General features: G+C 49.5%; 1 protein-coding gene across 2 annotated transcripts in view; it reads right to left on the bottom strand.

Moving 5' to 3' along the window:
- Window positions 1-15,778, bottom strand: part of GAS7 (growth arrest specific 7) — a 223,727-nt gene extending 207,949 nt beyond the window's left edge. The window contains exon 1 of one of the 2 annotated variants that reach the window (XM_087440421.1): window positions 15,133-15,778. In XM_087440421.1, the coding sequence (XP_087296547.1) occupies window positions 15,133-15,315 (183 nt within the window). In that variant the 5' untranslated portion in view covers window positions 15,316-15,778. The remainder of the gene's footprint in view (window positions 1-15,132) is intronic. The other variant, XM_004433061.3, reaches the window with a different exon arrangement.

The following is a 15,778-nucleotide window of genomic DNA, read 5'->3' as shown; positions in this document are numbered from 1 at the left end:
AAAAAAAAAAAAAAAATGAATTTGTGGTTTAAGTTTGTGGTCTAAATACACCACGACAAACCTGAAGATCAATCCACAGAAGGGCCATGACTTCCTGGGCAAACACATCGTCAGTGATGATGCTAAACCCGACAGAAAGACTTGGAAGACCCAAGATGGAAACTGAGTTGAGGAGACCAGAGCCAGGAAGACCAGGTCACCACCAGAAATGGTGACCAAGAGGTCTGGAGTGACTCTCAGGGAAGCAGGTCTCTTTGACTTAAAAAAAGCAAATAACAATGGCCAGTGCTCTGAGTGATGGACAGGAAACAAGAAAGAACCACAGCAGCTGCTGGCACACCCTGAGCCAACACCATGCACTCTGCGGAGCACTGACGTTAAGGGAGACAATTCTAACTTTCACGATGATCCTCTGATGTGGGCCTTATTATCCCCATTTTAAAGACAGGGAAACTGAGGTCCAAGGTCAGGTAAGAAACATGCCTGCAGTCTCATAGAGCCAGCACCCAAACCCAGGTCTGATCAGCTCTGAACACAGTTACAGCAGACTGCCCAGGAACTGAGAACACTCCCATTCCAGGATTCCAGGAGTGACCCAGTAACCAAAGGGTCCCAAGGGAGGTCGATTTCCTCAACACCTGTTTTTCTCTCCAGCAGGAAATAATAATGGGTGGCTGCCCTTTGCATACAAGATGACAATCCTACTTCATGTAATCCGGGTTATTTGCTCCCACACCGGGGATGTTCTGCTCCGAGTCAGCACACTCTCTTCCTCAATCTCTCCTGTTACCCACAGCCATATGGGTAAGGTGCCTGGGTGGGGAACAGGGGTTCTGTCAGAGTGTCACTCTGCAAACTCTTTACTGTTTCTTTTTTTCCAATGTGAAGCCAAATAACAATCATGGCAGAATCTTGTATTCATCAGTGTTATTATAGTTGAAATGACTGAACTATGGTCCTTTATTTTTTCAATCGGGTGCCTATGCCTGGTTGTGTGCTAAGGGCTAAGTCTATAAAGATCAGAGACCCAATCCTTGACCTCGAAAAATCGACGATGTAGTGAGGGCACAGACAGTTCCAGTACAGAGGGGTGAGCGCCATGAGGTCTAGAAGGATGCAGGGAGTTGTGTCAGCAGAGCCTTCCCAGGAGATTAACGCCAAAGCCAAGAAATGAGAACAAGTTCCTCTGGCTAAAGAGAAAAGAGACTATAGCCAAAAAAAAATGTATAACCCAGTTAAAAATGGGCAAAGGATCTGAACAGACATTTCTCCAAAGAAGATACACAAACCACCGATAAGCACATGAAAACATGCTCAATATCATTAGCCATCAGAGAAATACACACCAAAACCACAATGAGATACCTTTTCACATCCGCCAGCATGGCTATAACGAAAAGGACACATAATAACAAGTGTTGGTGAGGAGACAGAGAAATTGGAACTCTCATACATTGCTGGCAGGATCGTAAAACGGTGTCGCTGCTTTGGAAAACAGTCGGGCAGCTTCTCAAATTATTAAACACAGAGTTACCATATGACCCAGCAATGCCACTTCTAGGCATATACCCAAGAGAATTGAAACATATGTCCATGCAAAAACTTGTACACAAACATTCGTAGGAGTGTTATTCATAACCGCCAAAAAGGAGAAATAACCCAAATGTCCATCAACCGATGGATAAATAAATGTATGCATATCCATACAATGGAATATTATTCAGCCATAAAAAGGAATGGAGTACTGATTTATGCTACAACATTGCTGAATCTTGAAAACATTATGCAAAGTGAAAGAAGCCAGGCACAAAAGGCCACAAATTATATGATTCTATTTATATGAAATGTCCAGAATAGGACAGACAGTATATCAGTGGTCATCTAGGGCTGGACTGTTGGCAGGAAATGGGGAGTGACTGCTAATGGGGAAGGGGTGATGAAAGCGCTCTAAAATTGACCACGATAATGGTTGCACAACTCCATGAATATGCTAAAAAAATCACTGAATTGCACACTTTCAATGGTATGTGCGTTATATCTCAATAGAGCCGTTAAAATAAAAAGAAAAAGCAGTGGGAGTAAAAAAGCGGATGGGGGAGGAAGGTTACTTCTGGGAGAAGAAACGCCATGTGCAAGGACACAGCACAAGAAAGCAAAGTTGCAACCCAGAACCAGGGGGTTCCACGTGGTTTTGATAACATTGTGCACGTGAAGAAACGGCTAAATACGCAGCTGAGAAGGCAGGCAGAGGCCAGGTCATGAACGACCTTGCACACAAAGCTAAGGCATTTTATACTGTAAAGGCAATGAAAAACCTACGGAAGGTCTTACACAGGAGCATTCCGTGATCAGATACTGGCTAGAAAAATCAATGTGCGTTACTACGCAGAATGGACATCACCAAGGGATAAAGGCGGTGGCCACTGCTGTTAGGGGCCAGGGCAGTAATCCCAGCAAGAGAAGAAGAGAGAGGTCAAGTTCGGAGCGGTGCAGACCTGAGGGTTCCATCCAAGGGCTGCAGGAGCCGCCTGCTTTGTGGCGCTACCACCATCTCCAGCTTCGAGCCCTAGAACACCAGCCCAGGATTAGCTTCTGAGCCCCACAGCACTTTAAAAAGAGAATTTCCACCCAGCCCCTTGCAACAAACCTTTCCTTTACTCCAGGACCAGGCAAAGATGAAAAGGAATGCTCAAGTCCTTCAGCAACCTCTTGCATTTCACCTCACCCGACAAACAACCTTTTCCTCATTACAAGAAGAGCCTCTTCTGGGAGGGTCGGGGCAGTCAGAGGCCCATCAGACCCAGGTAAGAAGCAATTAAGACTAATTAGCCAGGCCCAAGCAACAGCAACCATTAGGCAGCAGTTTCAAATCAACTAGAACTGGCCAGCAGCCGCAGCGCGACTTGCTTTAATTAGTAGAACCTGTGTCCTGAAAACCCCCCAAAAAGTGCTCTACAGTCTTGCTACTCAAAGAGTGGGCCCAACACCAGCAGCAGCAGCATCTTCTGGGAGCTTGTTAGAAATGCAGACTCTCGCGCCCACCCCAGACCTTCTGAATCTGAATCTGAATTTAATAGGATGCCCAGGTGATCTGTGCCCACGGGTCAGAAGGGACAGTCTTGCACTATGACCTCAGAGGCAGCCCCACAGTGGAAGCCCCAGTTAACTGGCAGCTCGCAGCATTCAACTTGGCATGATCCCCAGAACACGTGGGATGTGAACTCCATTGACAGAGTGTGTCCAAGGTGCTGGTGACCCTCACAGGAGCCCTAAGAAACTTAGAAAGATTCTGCAAGTTGCCCAGAGTCTCACAGCCAGCAGGGGCTGAGCCAGGATTTAAACCCAGAGCTGCCACACTCCTGCCCCACCCTCTGCAGCCCACATCGGGGGAGGTCCTGCCCCTGCCCTTGAACATGGTCCGAGCAGTCCAGCCCAGGGTTAGCTGTGCGGCTCACATTCCAGCCCAGAAACCAAGCCACACAGGGCATCCAGCACCCCCTTGGACTGATAAACTGCCTAGAGATGTGGGGGCCATGTCCCCGCTGCACGGATTTCCTAACACTGTTGGTATGTGGCAAGACCATCCCGGGCTCTCTCTCTGACATTATGTTCATACCGCAGTCAAGACCCTGGGGCTGTCATGCTCATGTTACTCACCACTCGGCCCCTCAGCCTTTCTTCTTCCACAGCCAGCTTCTGGTCCTGGCCCCAGTAGAGCATTCCTGAGCCCCACCTCCACGTGGTGATCGAGAAAGCCCTCTGGGCAAATAGGAACACCAGCCGCCACCCTCCCCCATCCTACCTTTTTACCACCTCCATATCTCTGTCTTCAGATTAAACAGACTCAAAGAGAAGGCCAATTCCAAAACCTGTGTTCTTTCCATGACCCTGAGTAGCCTCACATAAACCTCACATAATCCACTAAAGAAAAGTAAACTAAATCCAATCTAATTCCAGGATTTAATCATGACTTGCAAACTTAAAAACCCCTTAGGGTACTCAGATGCTTTGCTACTCAAATTGGGGACCACGGACCACAGACTAGCAGCATCGGCATCACTTGGGAGCTGGTTAGAAATGCAGAGTCTTGGGCCCCACCCCAGTCCTACTAAATCCAAATCTGCATTTCAACAAGAGCCCCATGTGATCTGCATGCACGTTAATGTTTGAGAAGTGCTGGTCTTAACAGCCTGCACAGTCATGATGTACAGACAGGTTCCATGTGCCAACACGAGGAGACAGGCCCCAGGTATCCAGAACCTTCTTCATAATATGAAAATACTAGACTGACTAACACATGAGTGGATCTTGTGTTGAGTATGTCCTTGATTATCAAAAACAGCAGTTTTATTTTTCACTCCAAGCACAACAAAGGCTTGTAGCTATTTATCAATAAAACACTTGCTAAATGAGAACCATAGACTCCAACTTCCTATTTCTATTTCTAAATTATATTACGAACCAAAAACAAATGCCTCGATGACACTTTCCATGAGCCACCGCTAAAATAAGGATCCTCTGTCATGATTAAATTAGGACAAGGACTTATTTCTGTAGAATTTTTAAAATATCTCTAAAGAGTTTTTACAACTTAATTAGTTTTTTGTTGACTAATCCCGGAGTTCTGGTGCATTTGACAAGCAAATGAGAAAAGAGGAGGAATTAAGGCATCTGAGAAAGAACAATTGGATGCTAAATGTCTGGAAGGGCTTTCAGTGCAACAGAACAAGGGTCAAACTGAAGTCTCTTAGAGAGGTCACCTGCCAGAGTCACCCTGGAAGGGACAGCACATCCTGAGGGCTGCTAACCTCAGCTCCCTGTCTTGGCTGTATCCGCTGAGCCTCGCGGAGAACCTGGCGTATAGTAAGTGCTCAAATATAAATATTTGTTTTTGTTGAACCAAAAGTTGTGACAGGTGTATTTAACGCAAAGAAAAAAATCATAGGAAGTGTGGGATCAGGCCAAGTGTAAGCCAAGTATGTAGCAGTGTGCCCTGCAGTGTGGGAGATGCCAGGATAGCTTGAGGGAGGGGGAAGCTGATTCAAAAGAACAATACGAGTTCATCCTGGCTCTCAGGAGCTAAGGGCACCTGCTGAGGCCTGCGCTGCGGCTGAAGTCCTTGCAGCACTGGGAGCTCGTCAGACACGCAGAATCTCGGGCCCATCCCAGACCTACTGAGCCAGAATCTGTATCCCACAAGATCCAGGGAACTCATGTTGCTTTAGAAGCACTGAAAGCAGTTTGAGAAGCACTGCTCTAGGTAGGGCCGTAAAATACTGAGACTGAAAGGGACCAGAACTGGGGCATCCCTGAGTGAGTACACATGTGGTGGTCAACGGAGCTGTCTGCATATAGACAGCTTCCTCCTTTTCTCCTTCTGGGCACGAGGTAGGATTGCGTTTTCCCAACCACTTGAAGTTAGGTGTGGCTCTGCTTTAGTCAATGAAATATGAGCACAAATGTCATGTGTCACTTCCAAGAAGAAGCTTTAAGAACCACGTGCTGTTTAACACGGTCACTGGCAAGATTCCAGTTAGTGGTTACTCCATCATCCTGGGTCCTGGAGGGTCTTGCAGCCCCAAACCAACTTGCAACAGACTTGCAGCACGAGAAAGGAGCAAACCTGTGTTGTTTTAACCCCTGAGGGTTGTTTGTTACAGCAGCATATCCTAACCCATCCCGACTAATACAGCACATATGAACACAATGCTGCCATTTGCACAACATTTCTGTCACTCCCCATTGAGAACTGCTCAAACTCATCACTACTTGAGGGTAGGACTTCTTTTTAAATCCTGAACAGCATTACTTAACTCAATTACCCTCTTCACTCCAACAGTCATCCTATTTTCTTCTTTCCCCAGATTTCCTCAAGTATTTATGCTTTTATCTTATTGTACCGTATGCTTTTTGGTAAGCTGCTTTAAATCCTTTTTGCAACAAGGTGATAGACAGTCACATGTACAGACACACCAGACTTGGCTCCAAATGAATTTTGGCTGTTTCCAAAAAAATCAGATCTACCCCTCGAAAGACAAAGATTTGCTGTTGTTGAGGATATTTAAAAGAACATGGCGCTGGGCCAGCAAGTCTTCCTTCAACCTATCTTTCTTCAAAAGGATACTTACAGAATACACGGCATACACAGTCCCTTCTTTAAAAAAGGAATTCATTCCTGGACACACAATCTCTTTTTGCCTCGTCATAAGGCGAAATCTGAACTATGTTAACTCCATGAAAACACTTAGCTTCATTGACCAAAATTTTTTATTTTTAAAATTCAGCTGCAGTATAGTTACTGAGCCCTTTCTGCATGTCTGACCTTGTGCTAAGCACGGGTAAACCTTATTTTAACCAGTTCCTCCTGGTGGACAGTTAGGGTGTGGCCAATGTGCCCTGTATTAGAAACAGTGCTGTAATGGGCATTCTGATGCTTACGGCTTGCCTATCAGATGCTTCCTGAGTCCACATTTCTAGAAGCGGAATTGCTGCATCAGAGGACACATACGTTGTTATGGTTTTAAGGTATATTGCCAAATTACCCTCCAGGGAGCATATGACAATTTTTCCTACACCCTTGCCAATACTTATTCTTTTTTTTTCTTTTGACGGTTTTCATTAACAGTATCTTTTTTAAAAATTGCAATTCTTTGATTACTGGTGAGACTGAATATGCTGACGACTTTGTTTACCTATTATTCTGAAGTGTCTTTCCAAGTTCTTTGCCCATTCTTACACTGATGTGTTCCTTTGTTTTTGTTTTTTTAAATAATTTATAAAAGCACTTTCTGCATTAAGGACATTAGCTTTTCCCCAATTTTTATTTGCCTTTTACCTCATTTTTGAAGGCAGAGGTCTCTGGAGGCAGAACAAATGATTCATAGATGAGGACAATACAGCAGGGAAAGTACATCGTAACTGATCCGCAAGAGGCGAGGCCCCTCGCCCCACAGTCAATCCACCAGCAGGTTCTTTTGATCCAACCTGCCAAATCCATCCACTTGTCACCATCTCCACTTCCACCATGCCGCTCTGAGCTCCTAACTGGTCTCCTTGCATCCCTTCCCACCCTATTCACAGCCATCTCCACACTACGGTCTAGATGAGCTTTCTAAAACAAATCCGAGCATCCATCCCCTCCATCAAACCAAAGGCTTCTGCTCCACAGAGAAAACTACCTACCAACCATAAAAAGAAAGGATAATTACGTAATGTGATGGAGGTGCTAAATATCACTACAACAACAATCATATTACAATATATAAATGTATCCAATTAACACGTTGTACACCTTAACTTTACACAATGTTATACGTCAAATGTATTCAATTAAAAAAATCATTAGGAGCTTGAAATCAGCCACGTTAGGAGTATTTAACACCCCGGAAATTTGCAAATGCTACAAATCAGGACTTCCCTCTCTCCATCCTCCACCCCCAGAGCTGGTTGTTAAACATTTACCAGCTCACCAGTGGAGGCGGAAGAAGCCTTACAGCGTCAGAGAATACCCTTCCTCCCAAAAATCCCTGAGAAGGAGAGGAGAGAGCTCCAGATGGAGGGACCCTTCAGACAGGAGACTCTCTGGCAATTGCATGGATAGACAACAGAGACACACACAGGGGGAGGACAGCTCAGCAGATGCCCAAATGACATAGAGAAGCAGTTGGGCCCTTGGAATGATGCTGTTTTTAGTTAAGTTCCCCAGAACATAAATGCAAACCTGGGGAAAGAGCAAGAAATCCCAGATTATTTGACAGTATATTTCTTCCACCATGCAGAATAGGGAATCAAAATACAAATTAAATTCTTATAGAAAAATAAAGTTACATATATTGGGGAGGGGAGGACAACTATCCAACCTACCTGCCTCTTTCTCTGTCACATCCCACCCTCTCTTGCCCTAGCTCACTGCTCTTTAACCATTCTGGAATATTCTGGTTCTCTCAAATATATCAAACACACTACTTCTTCAGGGTTATCTACATTCGTAGTACCCTCTGCCTCAAATTATTTGCCCCCAGATACTCACATGGCTGGCTCCTTTGCATCGTTCAGGTCTCTGCTCAAATCTCACCTCCCTTGAGAAGCCTTCCCTGACAGTCTTCTCAAACCCCCTCCTGCACCCCATACCCCCACTCTATCACAGTACGCTGTTTTACTGGCCCCATACCACTCTGAAATTATCTTGTTGTGTTTTTTTTTGTTTGTTTGCTCATTTACTATCTCCCCAACTAAAAGGTAAGCTTCTTTTCTGTGTCTTTCACTACTTTACCTCCAGGACTCACAACAGTGCTCACAGCCCATCATAGCACCCACTTAGGGACTGGCGAATGAACAAATGATCAACTTTGGAATGGGGATTGGAAAACTACATACAGCCCGTAAACTAAGAATGGCTTTTACATCTTTAAATGGTTGAAAACAAAGCAAAAGAATAATAATACTGCTTGGCACATGAAAATTATAACAAATTTGAATTTCAGCATCCATAAATAAAGTTTTATTGGAACACAACCACGCCCATTGGTTTCAGATCATCTATGGCTGCCTTCGCGCCCCAGTGCACAGCAGAGCAGCTGTGACAGGGACCATCTGGGGCTCTCCCGGCTTCTCACCACTCTGGCGCACTGCAAATCCCAGTGACACAGCTCGAACTCGATTTTGCCTCTTGGCCCACAAAGCCTCAAATGTTTCCTGGCCCTTTACAGAAAAAGTTTGCCACTGCAAGTTAAGAAAGAGAAGGCTTCGAGAAATGTTTCCAAGGGAGAACAGACAAGGCTTGCTAACCTAATGAACAGGAGAGGACAGGTCCGAGGGGGCAGTGTCAGGGGACGTGATGGATAGATCGATGGTGGTGACATTCACTACGATGGGGGTGGGGTAGAAGGCAGTGAAGAGAAAAGAAAGATTATGAGTTTAGTTTGGGGACTGAATCTCGATACCAGCTCCAGAAGAGAGGTCAATGGAATGAACCAGGAAGTTAACCTAATAAAGCAAACCTTTATCAGATGGTAGACAGGGGAGATACGAAATGTAAAAGGAGGAGGTGGGTGAGGCCTCTTATGAATCCACAAAATCCTCTCACAACTCATACACCCGTTGCAACTAAACCTCCACAATGTCACTCCACGCTCTGGTCTACCAAAGGACGAGCCAGGCCGACCTGCTGGCCACCGTTTCCACTTCCCTCCATAGGCATAAACACTACCCCAGAAGGCTTGCCATTGTGGAGAGAGAGGAATATACTAATTTTGCAATTAAGTACAGGGATCGGTCCTGACATTCTGTTAGATAGAAAGGCTGTCATGTGTCGCCTTGCTGCTGTGAGTAATAAGGGAGCAAGCTGGGAGAACAAAGTCCCCCGGAGTGGCCTGATAAAAATCCTAACATCTGACGTGTATACAGGCTTCCTGGCTTACCAAACATTTTCTTTCACCAGCGAAGTGGGTACCAGCATCTATGCTCATAGATGAAGTTGACCAGGCTGACAGATAAAAGGTGGGCTTTTTCAGGCTGAAAAGAATACAAGAAGGTCAGCGTTTCATTCACGTTTCCAGGTGATAATGGACGGCGGGGATCCACGTGGTGGTAACAGATGTCAGGGATTCCTGCTGACTTGTTGCTAAGGGAACTTTTGTGAAAATGCCCCGAATCCATAGAACCCATAAGCCCTGCTCACTGCTTTGAAGTCCTGTGGGGTGGCCACTTGACCAGACCAGCACACTGCAGTGAAGACGGGGGAGGCTCCTCCTGAGCAGAGGTGGACAGAGGGGTGGGCCAAAGGTAGATTTTCAAACGGCAGGCGCTACAAATGCAGGCCATAGCCCCCAAAGCAAAGGGCAGAATGACTTAGTGAAGATGGCAGGAGGCACCTTGGTCTTTGCGGTCACAATCACACTGTACTCTGCGAGCCACCAGCACTAATTACACCTTTTGTGAACAGAGCTGATGACCACTTTAAAAAATATTGGCGTGAGGGACGAGGTCACACCCATTTTAGGTAATTTTCACATTACGGAAAGAAAGGCCCTGTATTAAAATCAATTTGTGTGACATATCAAGCAGCTACTAGATGCCAGGTAGCTCGGATACACTATGTCTATTAATAACCAGCACCAAATAGCCCAGCCCTGAAGAAGGTGGACTGGTATGTCAATGGCCCAGTGGACAGACTTAGGCTTTAGGAACAGGAAAATCTGGTTTCAAATTCGGCTGCATCATTTATCATGTGGCCTTTATAAAGAAATCCCTGGCGTCTTTTTTTAAAAGAAAATCCAAGGATGGCGATGGGGAATTTCCTAGCAGAATGGCCAAGTCTCCTGGATTCCGCCTCCCTCTGGGGGATCTTTCTCTTCTCATCAGGCTGGCCTGGCAATGCTCCCCCTCTAATGAATCATCTGTCCCGTGTATGTCCTCCCTACACTTCTGAGATGGCCAGTCTACAAAATGGCCCTCAATGAACCTTGACTCCCTATATCCACACCTGTGTGCACCTGCCTCCCACACTGAATCTAAACTGGTCCTGTGACTCACTTTGCCAATAGAATGTCCCAGTTCTGAGCCTAAGCCTTAAGAAGGCCTGGCAATTTGCACTTTTGCGTTCTTGGAAGCCAGCTACCATATGAAAATTCCAACTACCCTGCTGAAGAGAAAGACACGTGAAAAGGCCCTGGAGTATGAGATACCACGCAAAGAGAAAGGCCACGTGGAAGAAGACCAAGGTACCAGATGCATGAGTGAAAATGCCCTTTTGGAGGTTCCAGCCCAGCTGAACCTCCAGGACCCCAGCCCCAGCCACCATCTGACTGCAAATGCATGAGAGACACCAAGACAGACCAGCAGAAGAACCACCCAGCTGAGCCCCATCAACCCACAAAAACTGTGTGAGATAATAATAAATGGTTGTTTCATGATACGAAGTTCTGGGGTGGCTTGTTACATAGCAATAGATAAAACATCATTCCTTACTTATCCACAGCACAGCCCACTTCACCAGCTCAGCATCTCTCTCCCACAGCCACACCTTGTAAACTCCTGCAGCACAAATCACGTGAACCCAAAATGGGAGAAGAGAAGGTAAAGAGAAGGAGATCAAGTTCAAGGGTGACCCTCTGTGGCCATCTTGTTCTGCTGGGGAACATCATCCTATTTTTCTGTCAGTACCTCTGAGGTCCAGACCTTGCAGCCAGACCATGGATTCTAAGAACAGCACCTCAGTCAAGGAAAGCTCTGTTGTGTTTGCATTCCAATCTTATTACCCTCCACAATTGTTTCCCAAAAGCTCTGGGGGTTTTTGCAGATGTTTTATAGTATCTTCCAGGTCCCTCGTTTCTTCTCTCCATTCAAGGTAAGAGTAGGCCACAAGGAATTCCTGGGCCAAAGTTCGGCCCTCCAGCCACTGGACCTGTCCAGCAACTGGACTACATCTGATTCTTCAGCTCTCCCCTGGGGATGGAGATCTGGGCTCCCCCTCTATCTACCTTCCCCAGGAGCTGTTTCTCAGCCTCCATGCACCCAAGAAGTCTGGTAGGAATCTCCCCTACAGGGCCTCCAAGTCTATGGAGGTGAACTCAGGCCGGGCTTGGAGCTGGCAGAACATGCTCCCGCAGCCTCCATCCCCATCTCAGGTCTCCCTCATCGCCTCAGCTCCTCCTTGACCATGACTCCCAAATTTTAGAGGAGTTCTCAGCTCCTCTCCCTCTTCAGGCCTGAAGACACCCTTAAGAAAGATTTTTCTGGTTGTTATTATCTAAGGGCCTTTATATCTCATAGGCAGCTATGGGTCTTACCTTTAGGCCTCCTCCCTTTTCTGGGAGTAGCTGGTTCCCTCCTCCCGGCACCCTCTGGAAGGCTCCACCATCCCCTGAATAGCTAGGATCCTTGTGGCCAGTCCTTGAGCCCAAGGGGGCCCTCCACACTTCTCTGCGTGGGCTGAGGTTTTCCTGGGAGCCGCCCTCTGGAAGGGTGCATCGTTCCACCATTTCCTTGGAATCTTGACCAAAGAGATTTCCCCAGTAACCAGGACCAGAATCTCCACCAAACTGGCCTCTCTCCAGGGGCTGGCTGGCCGCCAGGGCAGATCTTTCAGCCCTCTCAGAGTTGGCGCCCAACTCCCCACCACAGGATATGCTTTCTGCAAAGCCAGGGCCTCTCAGTTCCCCTTTTTGCACATGAACAATGAAGAAACCCTTGAGGAGTGTCGATTTTGCACATACTGCTCTCGACCTTTAGCACCCTTCCACCAAGATGGGGTTTCCTGGTATCACTCTTTCCACCAGAGAGCAGAGGTACACTGGGTGGGGATTCCACCGGAGGTGCCATTCTCAGCTATGCGCGCACCATCCCACTCCTCCCCCAGGAGGCTGCTGTGGTCCATCCTGTCTGTACTTGCATCCCCAACAATCCCCTAGCCTTCTGAACTCCATGCCCCCAGCAAGCTCAGTGCCAGGCACCCCACTAGTAGACATCCCGTGAGGTTTACCCACCTCCAGGATCTACGGCCCCTTTCTCTGGCCTCCTGGCTTCTGCACTAACTCCCAGCCTTGATGAACACCCAGCTGGTGCTCCTCTAGCTCATGACTCCATATGCTGGCCAGTCCACCAGCGTGACTCCCTTGGGAGCTCTGCATTCTCCACTAACCCAGTCTGTCTTTGAGGACTCACCCCATCCCAAGGGACTCTACCCGCATATCCTCCATCCCTACCCTGGTCCAGCCTGCTCACGTACAAGGTTCCCAGACACAAAGGGCCTGATCTATGATCCTCCCTGTCGAAAATAAATCTGCTTTGTCTTTGAAGAGTCCCAGGGCTCAGGCCCACCCCTGCCTCCACCTGTGGGAAAACCAGCAGCCTCAGAGTGAAATCAAACTTGAGGGTTAGCAGGAGAGCTGCTTCAAGTGGGAAGGCGCAGCTGCCCTCAGTTTAGCCCCAGTATTTCAGCCTCCCCTTAGGGATGCTGTCACCAGCGTGCTGACCTTGGGGGCTGCACTTACCCTTTCCCACAAGGATCCAGACCCTTCCCTCACTTGCCTTTTAACACAGCTGAGCCCAGGCTATCATGTTTAAAAGAGACACAGGCACAGGGGTAATATTCAGCAATCTGATCTCCTAACCAAATACCCAAGCATTGCTCCTTGGGCAATTGCTTTCACCTCTCATCTTCAGTTTGCTTGCCTGTAAAATGGGGAGAGTGCCTCCCCCTTCACAGAGCTGCCAGGGGAACTGGTGTCAATTCCCATGTCACATGGTACATGTATGTACCATGCCTCCTGCCTAATAGTCGCTCAACAAATGGAAGCCCCTCTGGTGGCACTGCTCACACAGTGGGGTGCTTCTGTTGCACGTCACTGGTTGGGAGTTGTTTGAAGGGCCCTCAGGCACCAGAGATTTCCTAAACAGGCATGTGTCACGGGACTGCCTGACACACCCAAGACGGTCCCAGCTGATCATTCTGCTGGTCCCCCGAGTCTGCTGCAGCCTCCTTTTCCCCCCAGGAAGAAAAGGCAGGGTGACTCCACTCCCGCTAACACAGCCTACAAACCCACCAGCCTCACCCCCCGCCAAAACACAGCTGGCTGAGTCCAGCCAGGGACCCTCCTCACCGCACAGACATCCAACAGCCAAATTTCCATCAGTATTTCCTGGAAAAGTGTGGCCACCAGAGGAATTCTAAAATAGCAGTCTTTCCAGGACTTTCAAGCTAGAAACAAGGAGGCTCCAGGTCTTCATAAGAAGCCATACGCTGCTTTCTTTCACATCTGAATCTCAGAAAAGGAACTGGGAAAGCTGAGGAACACATCTGAGCCTCCCCTATGCACACAGGTTTCTCAAAATACAGAACCAAAGGCTTCCGGAACATACTCTGCTGACAGCTCCTTCCAGCCTAAACTTTGCTCAAATGCTACTAATCCATTTAGGAGGGATTTTGTGGTTCTCCTCTGGACCTGAAAGAAACATAATGTACCTCTATGAGGCCAGGCTCTATTTATGATAATATTTCCACAGGATACTGCTCAGGCAAACTCACCCATAACCATTTCACCCCTTTCTTTTTTTTTTTTTTTTTTTTTGAGTGCCCCTGAGCATTTCCAGTCAAAATTTGCTACTTTGTTCTTTGTGAAGTAGGTCGGGGGTCAAATTATAAATAAATTCAGTCTCCATGATTTGGGCAGTCTTTTACCAGAACGGTTCTGTATACTTACCCAATTGTGGGTAACCACTTATTTAGTCTTTACAACAAGCCTGGGTTGGGCAGGCTTTTACTAAAGGAGATGGCCTGTAAGGTCACTCCCCCCCAGCCTACCCCCCGCCAAAGGACTTTAGAAACTTCGGATCCCACTCAGGTTGTGACCATGAGCTCAGCGATTAGAGGACGGCGAGGCCTCCCAACTGTCACCCAGACAATAAACAGCCAGCCAACTTGGCTCAGCAGGTCCTGTGTAGCCCTGGGGCCAGGCCAGAACCCCAGGAACAAGCCACTTTCAGGTTCTGAACCTAAGACTCGGGGAGCTGGAGCAGGGGAGGGGGCGCTGCCTGGGGGCTGGGGCACCCCTGAATCAAGCCTGCTGACGAGGCTCAGGCTGGTGGCCAGGGAGCTCAGCTGACCAGCTAGTGGGCGGCCCGAGGCGGCCAGGGAGCCTGACCCGGGGCAGCACGACCGTCCACGGGTCGGCAGGCTCCGAGCTCCCGAGTTGAGACGCGGGGCTGCGGGGCCGAATGGGTGCCACTTTTCCGATCCCCAATCCTCCATACCTCCTCCCTAGAGCGCCGGTCTCGGCAGCCCTTCGCCGGCCCCTGCCACTGCGGGAAGGCGCCCGTCCGTTCCAGAACTCACACAGGCAACAAGTTCTCGCTTCCTCAGGGCGCCCACGACGTGCTCGGGAGGCCGGGCCGCGGAGCGCTCAGGGGGCGATCCCTGCGCTGCCCACGCCCCAAAGGGCGCCTGCTGCTTTCGTCGCCCCCGGGAGCGCGGAGCTACTGGTCGGGCGCGCAGCAACTGCCCCCGGCTGGCCCCGGGGCGCCCCCGGTACAGGGACGGCTCCTGCATCCTTGGTGCAGGCAACAGGTATGCGAACGCGCCGAGGACGGAGCCCCGGGTCTTCCAGCCCCCGGCCTCCGGCCCTCGCCCCTTACCTCCAGCAACTGCACGTAGCTCGCCGGGAACCAGCCGCGGAGCCCGTCCTCCTTCTCGCCTTCCCACCAGCCGCCGTCCGGGACCTGCAGCAGCGTGATCAGCTCGCCGGCGGCGAAGCGCAGCCCCTGGCCGTGCCGCTCCCCGGAGAAGGGGTACAGGGTCCGGCAGCGGGCGCCGGACATGGCCTTGGCGCCCGGGCTCACAGCCCAGCCTGCATCCCTGCCGAGCCCCGCGGGCTGGGCAGCGGCTCCGCGGGGTCCCAGGCACCCGGCGCTCCGGGCTCCCGCGCTCTGGGCGCGCGCCGTCTCCGGGTGCGCGGGGGTCCCCGTCAGGCGGGGGGACGTGAGCTCCGCGCAGGGAAGCGGAGACTCGCTGGCTTCCGAGAGCAAGCGGCGACGCCCCCGGGCCGGGCAGCTTGCAGATCCCAGCTCTGGGCAGGGGGGCGGGGCTCAGGGGGAGGAGACCGAGGCGCCGCGGGCTCCGGAGACAACTTCCCGGGGACGCGGAACGCGGGCTGCCGCCGCGAGGGCCGGCCGGAGCCGGGGCCGCCCTGGCGCGCGGAAATGCGCAGCTCCCCGGAGAGGTGGGACCCGGAGCATCACCCTCGGCCGGGCTCCGCGGCGAGGGAGTGGCCGGGCGTACGTG

Source organism: Ceratotherium simum, chromosome 16, assembly GCF_057802395.1.
Source record: "Ceratotherium simum simum isolate JZ-2026a chromosome 16, ASM5780239v1, whole genome shotgun sequence".
Lineage (NCBI taxonomy): Eukaryota > Metazoa > Chordata > Mammalia > Perissodactyla > Rhinocerotidae > Ceratotherium > Ceratotherium simum.
This window is presented reverse-complemented; position numbering and strand designations above follow the sequence as displayed.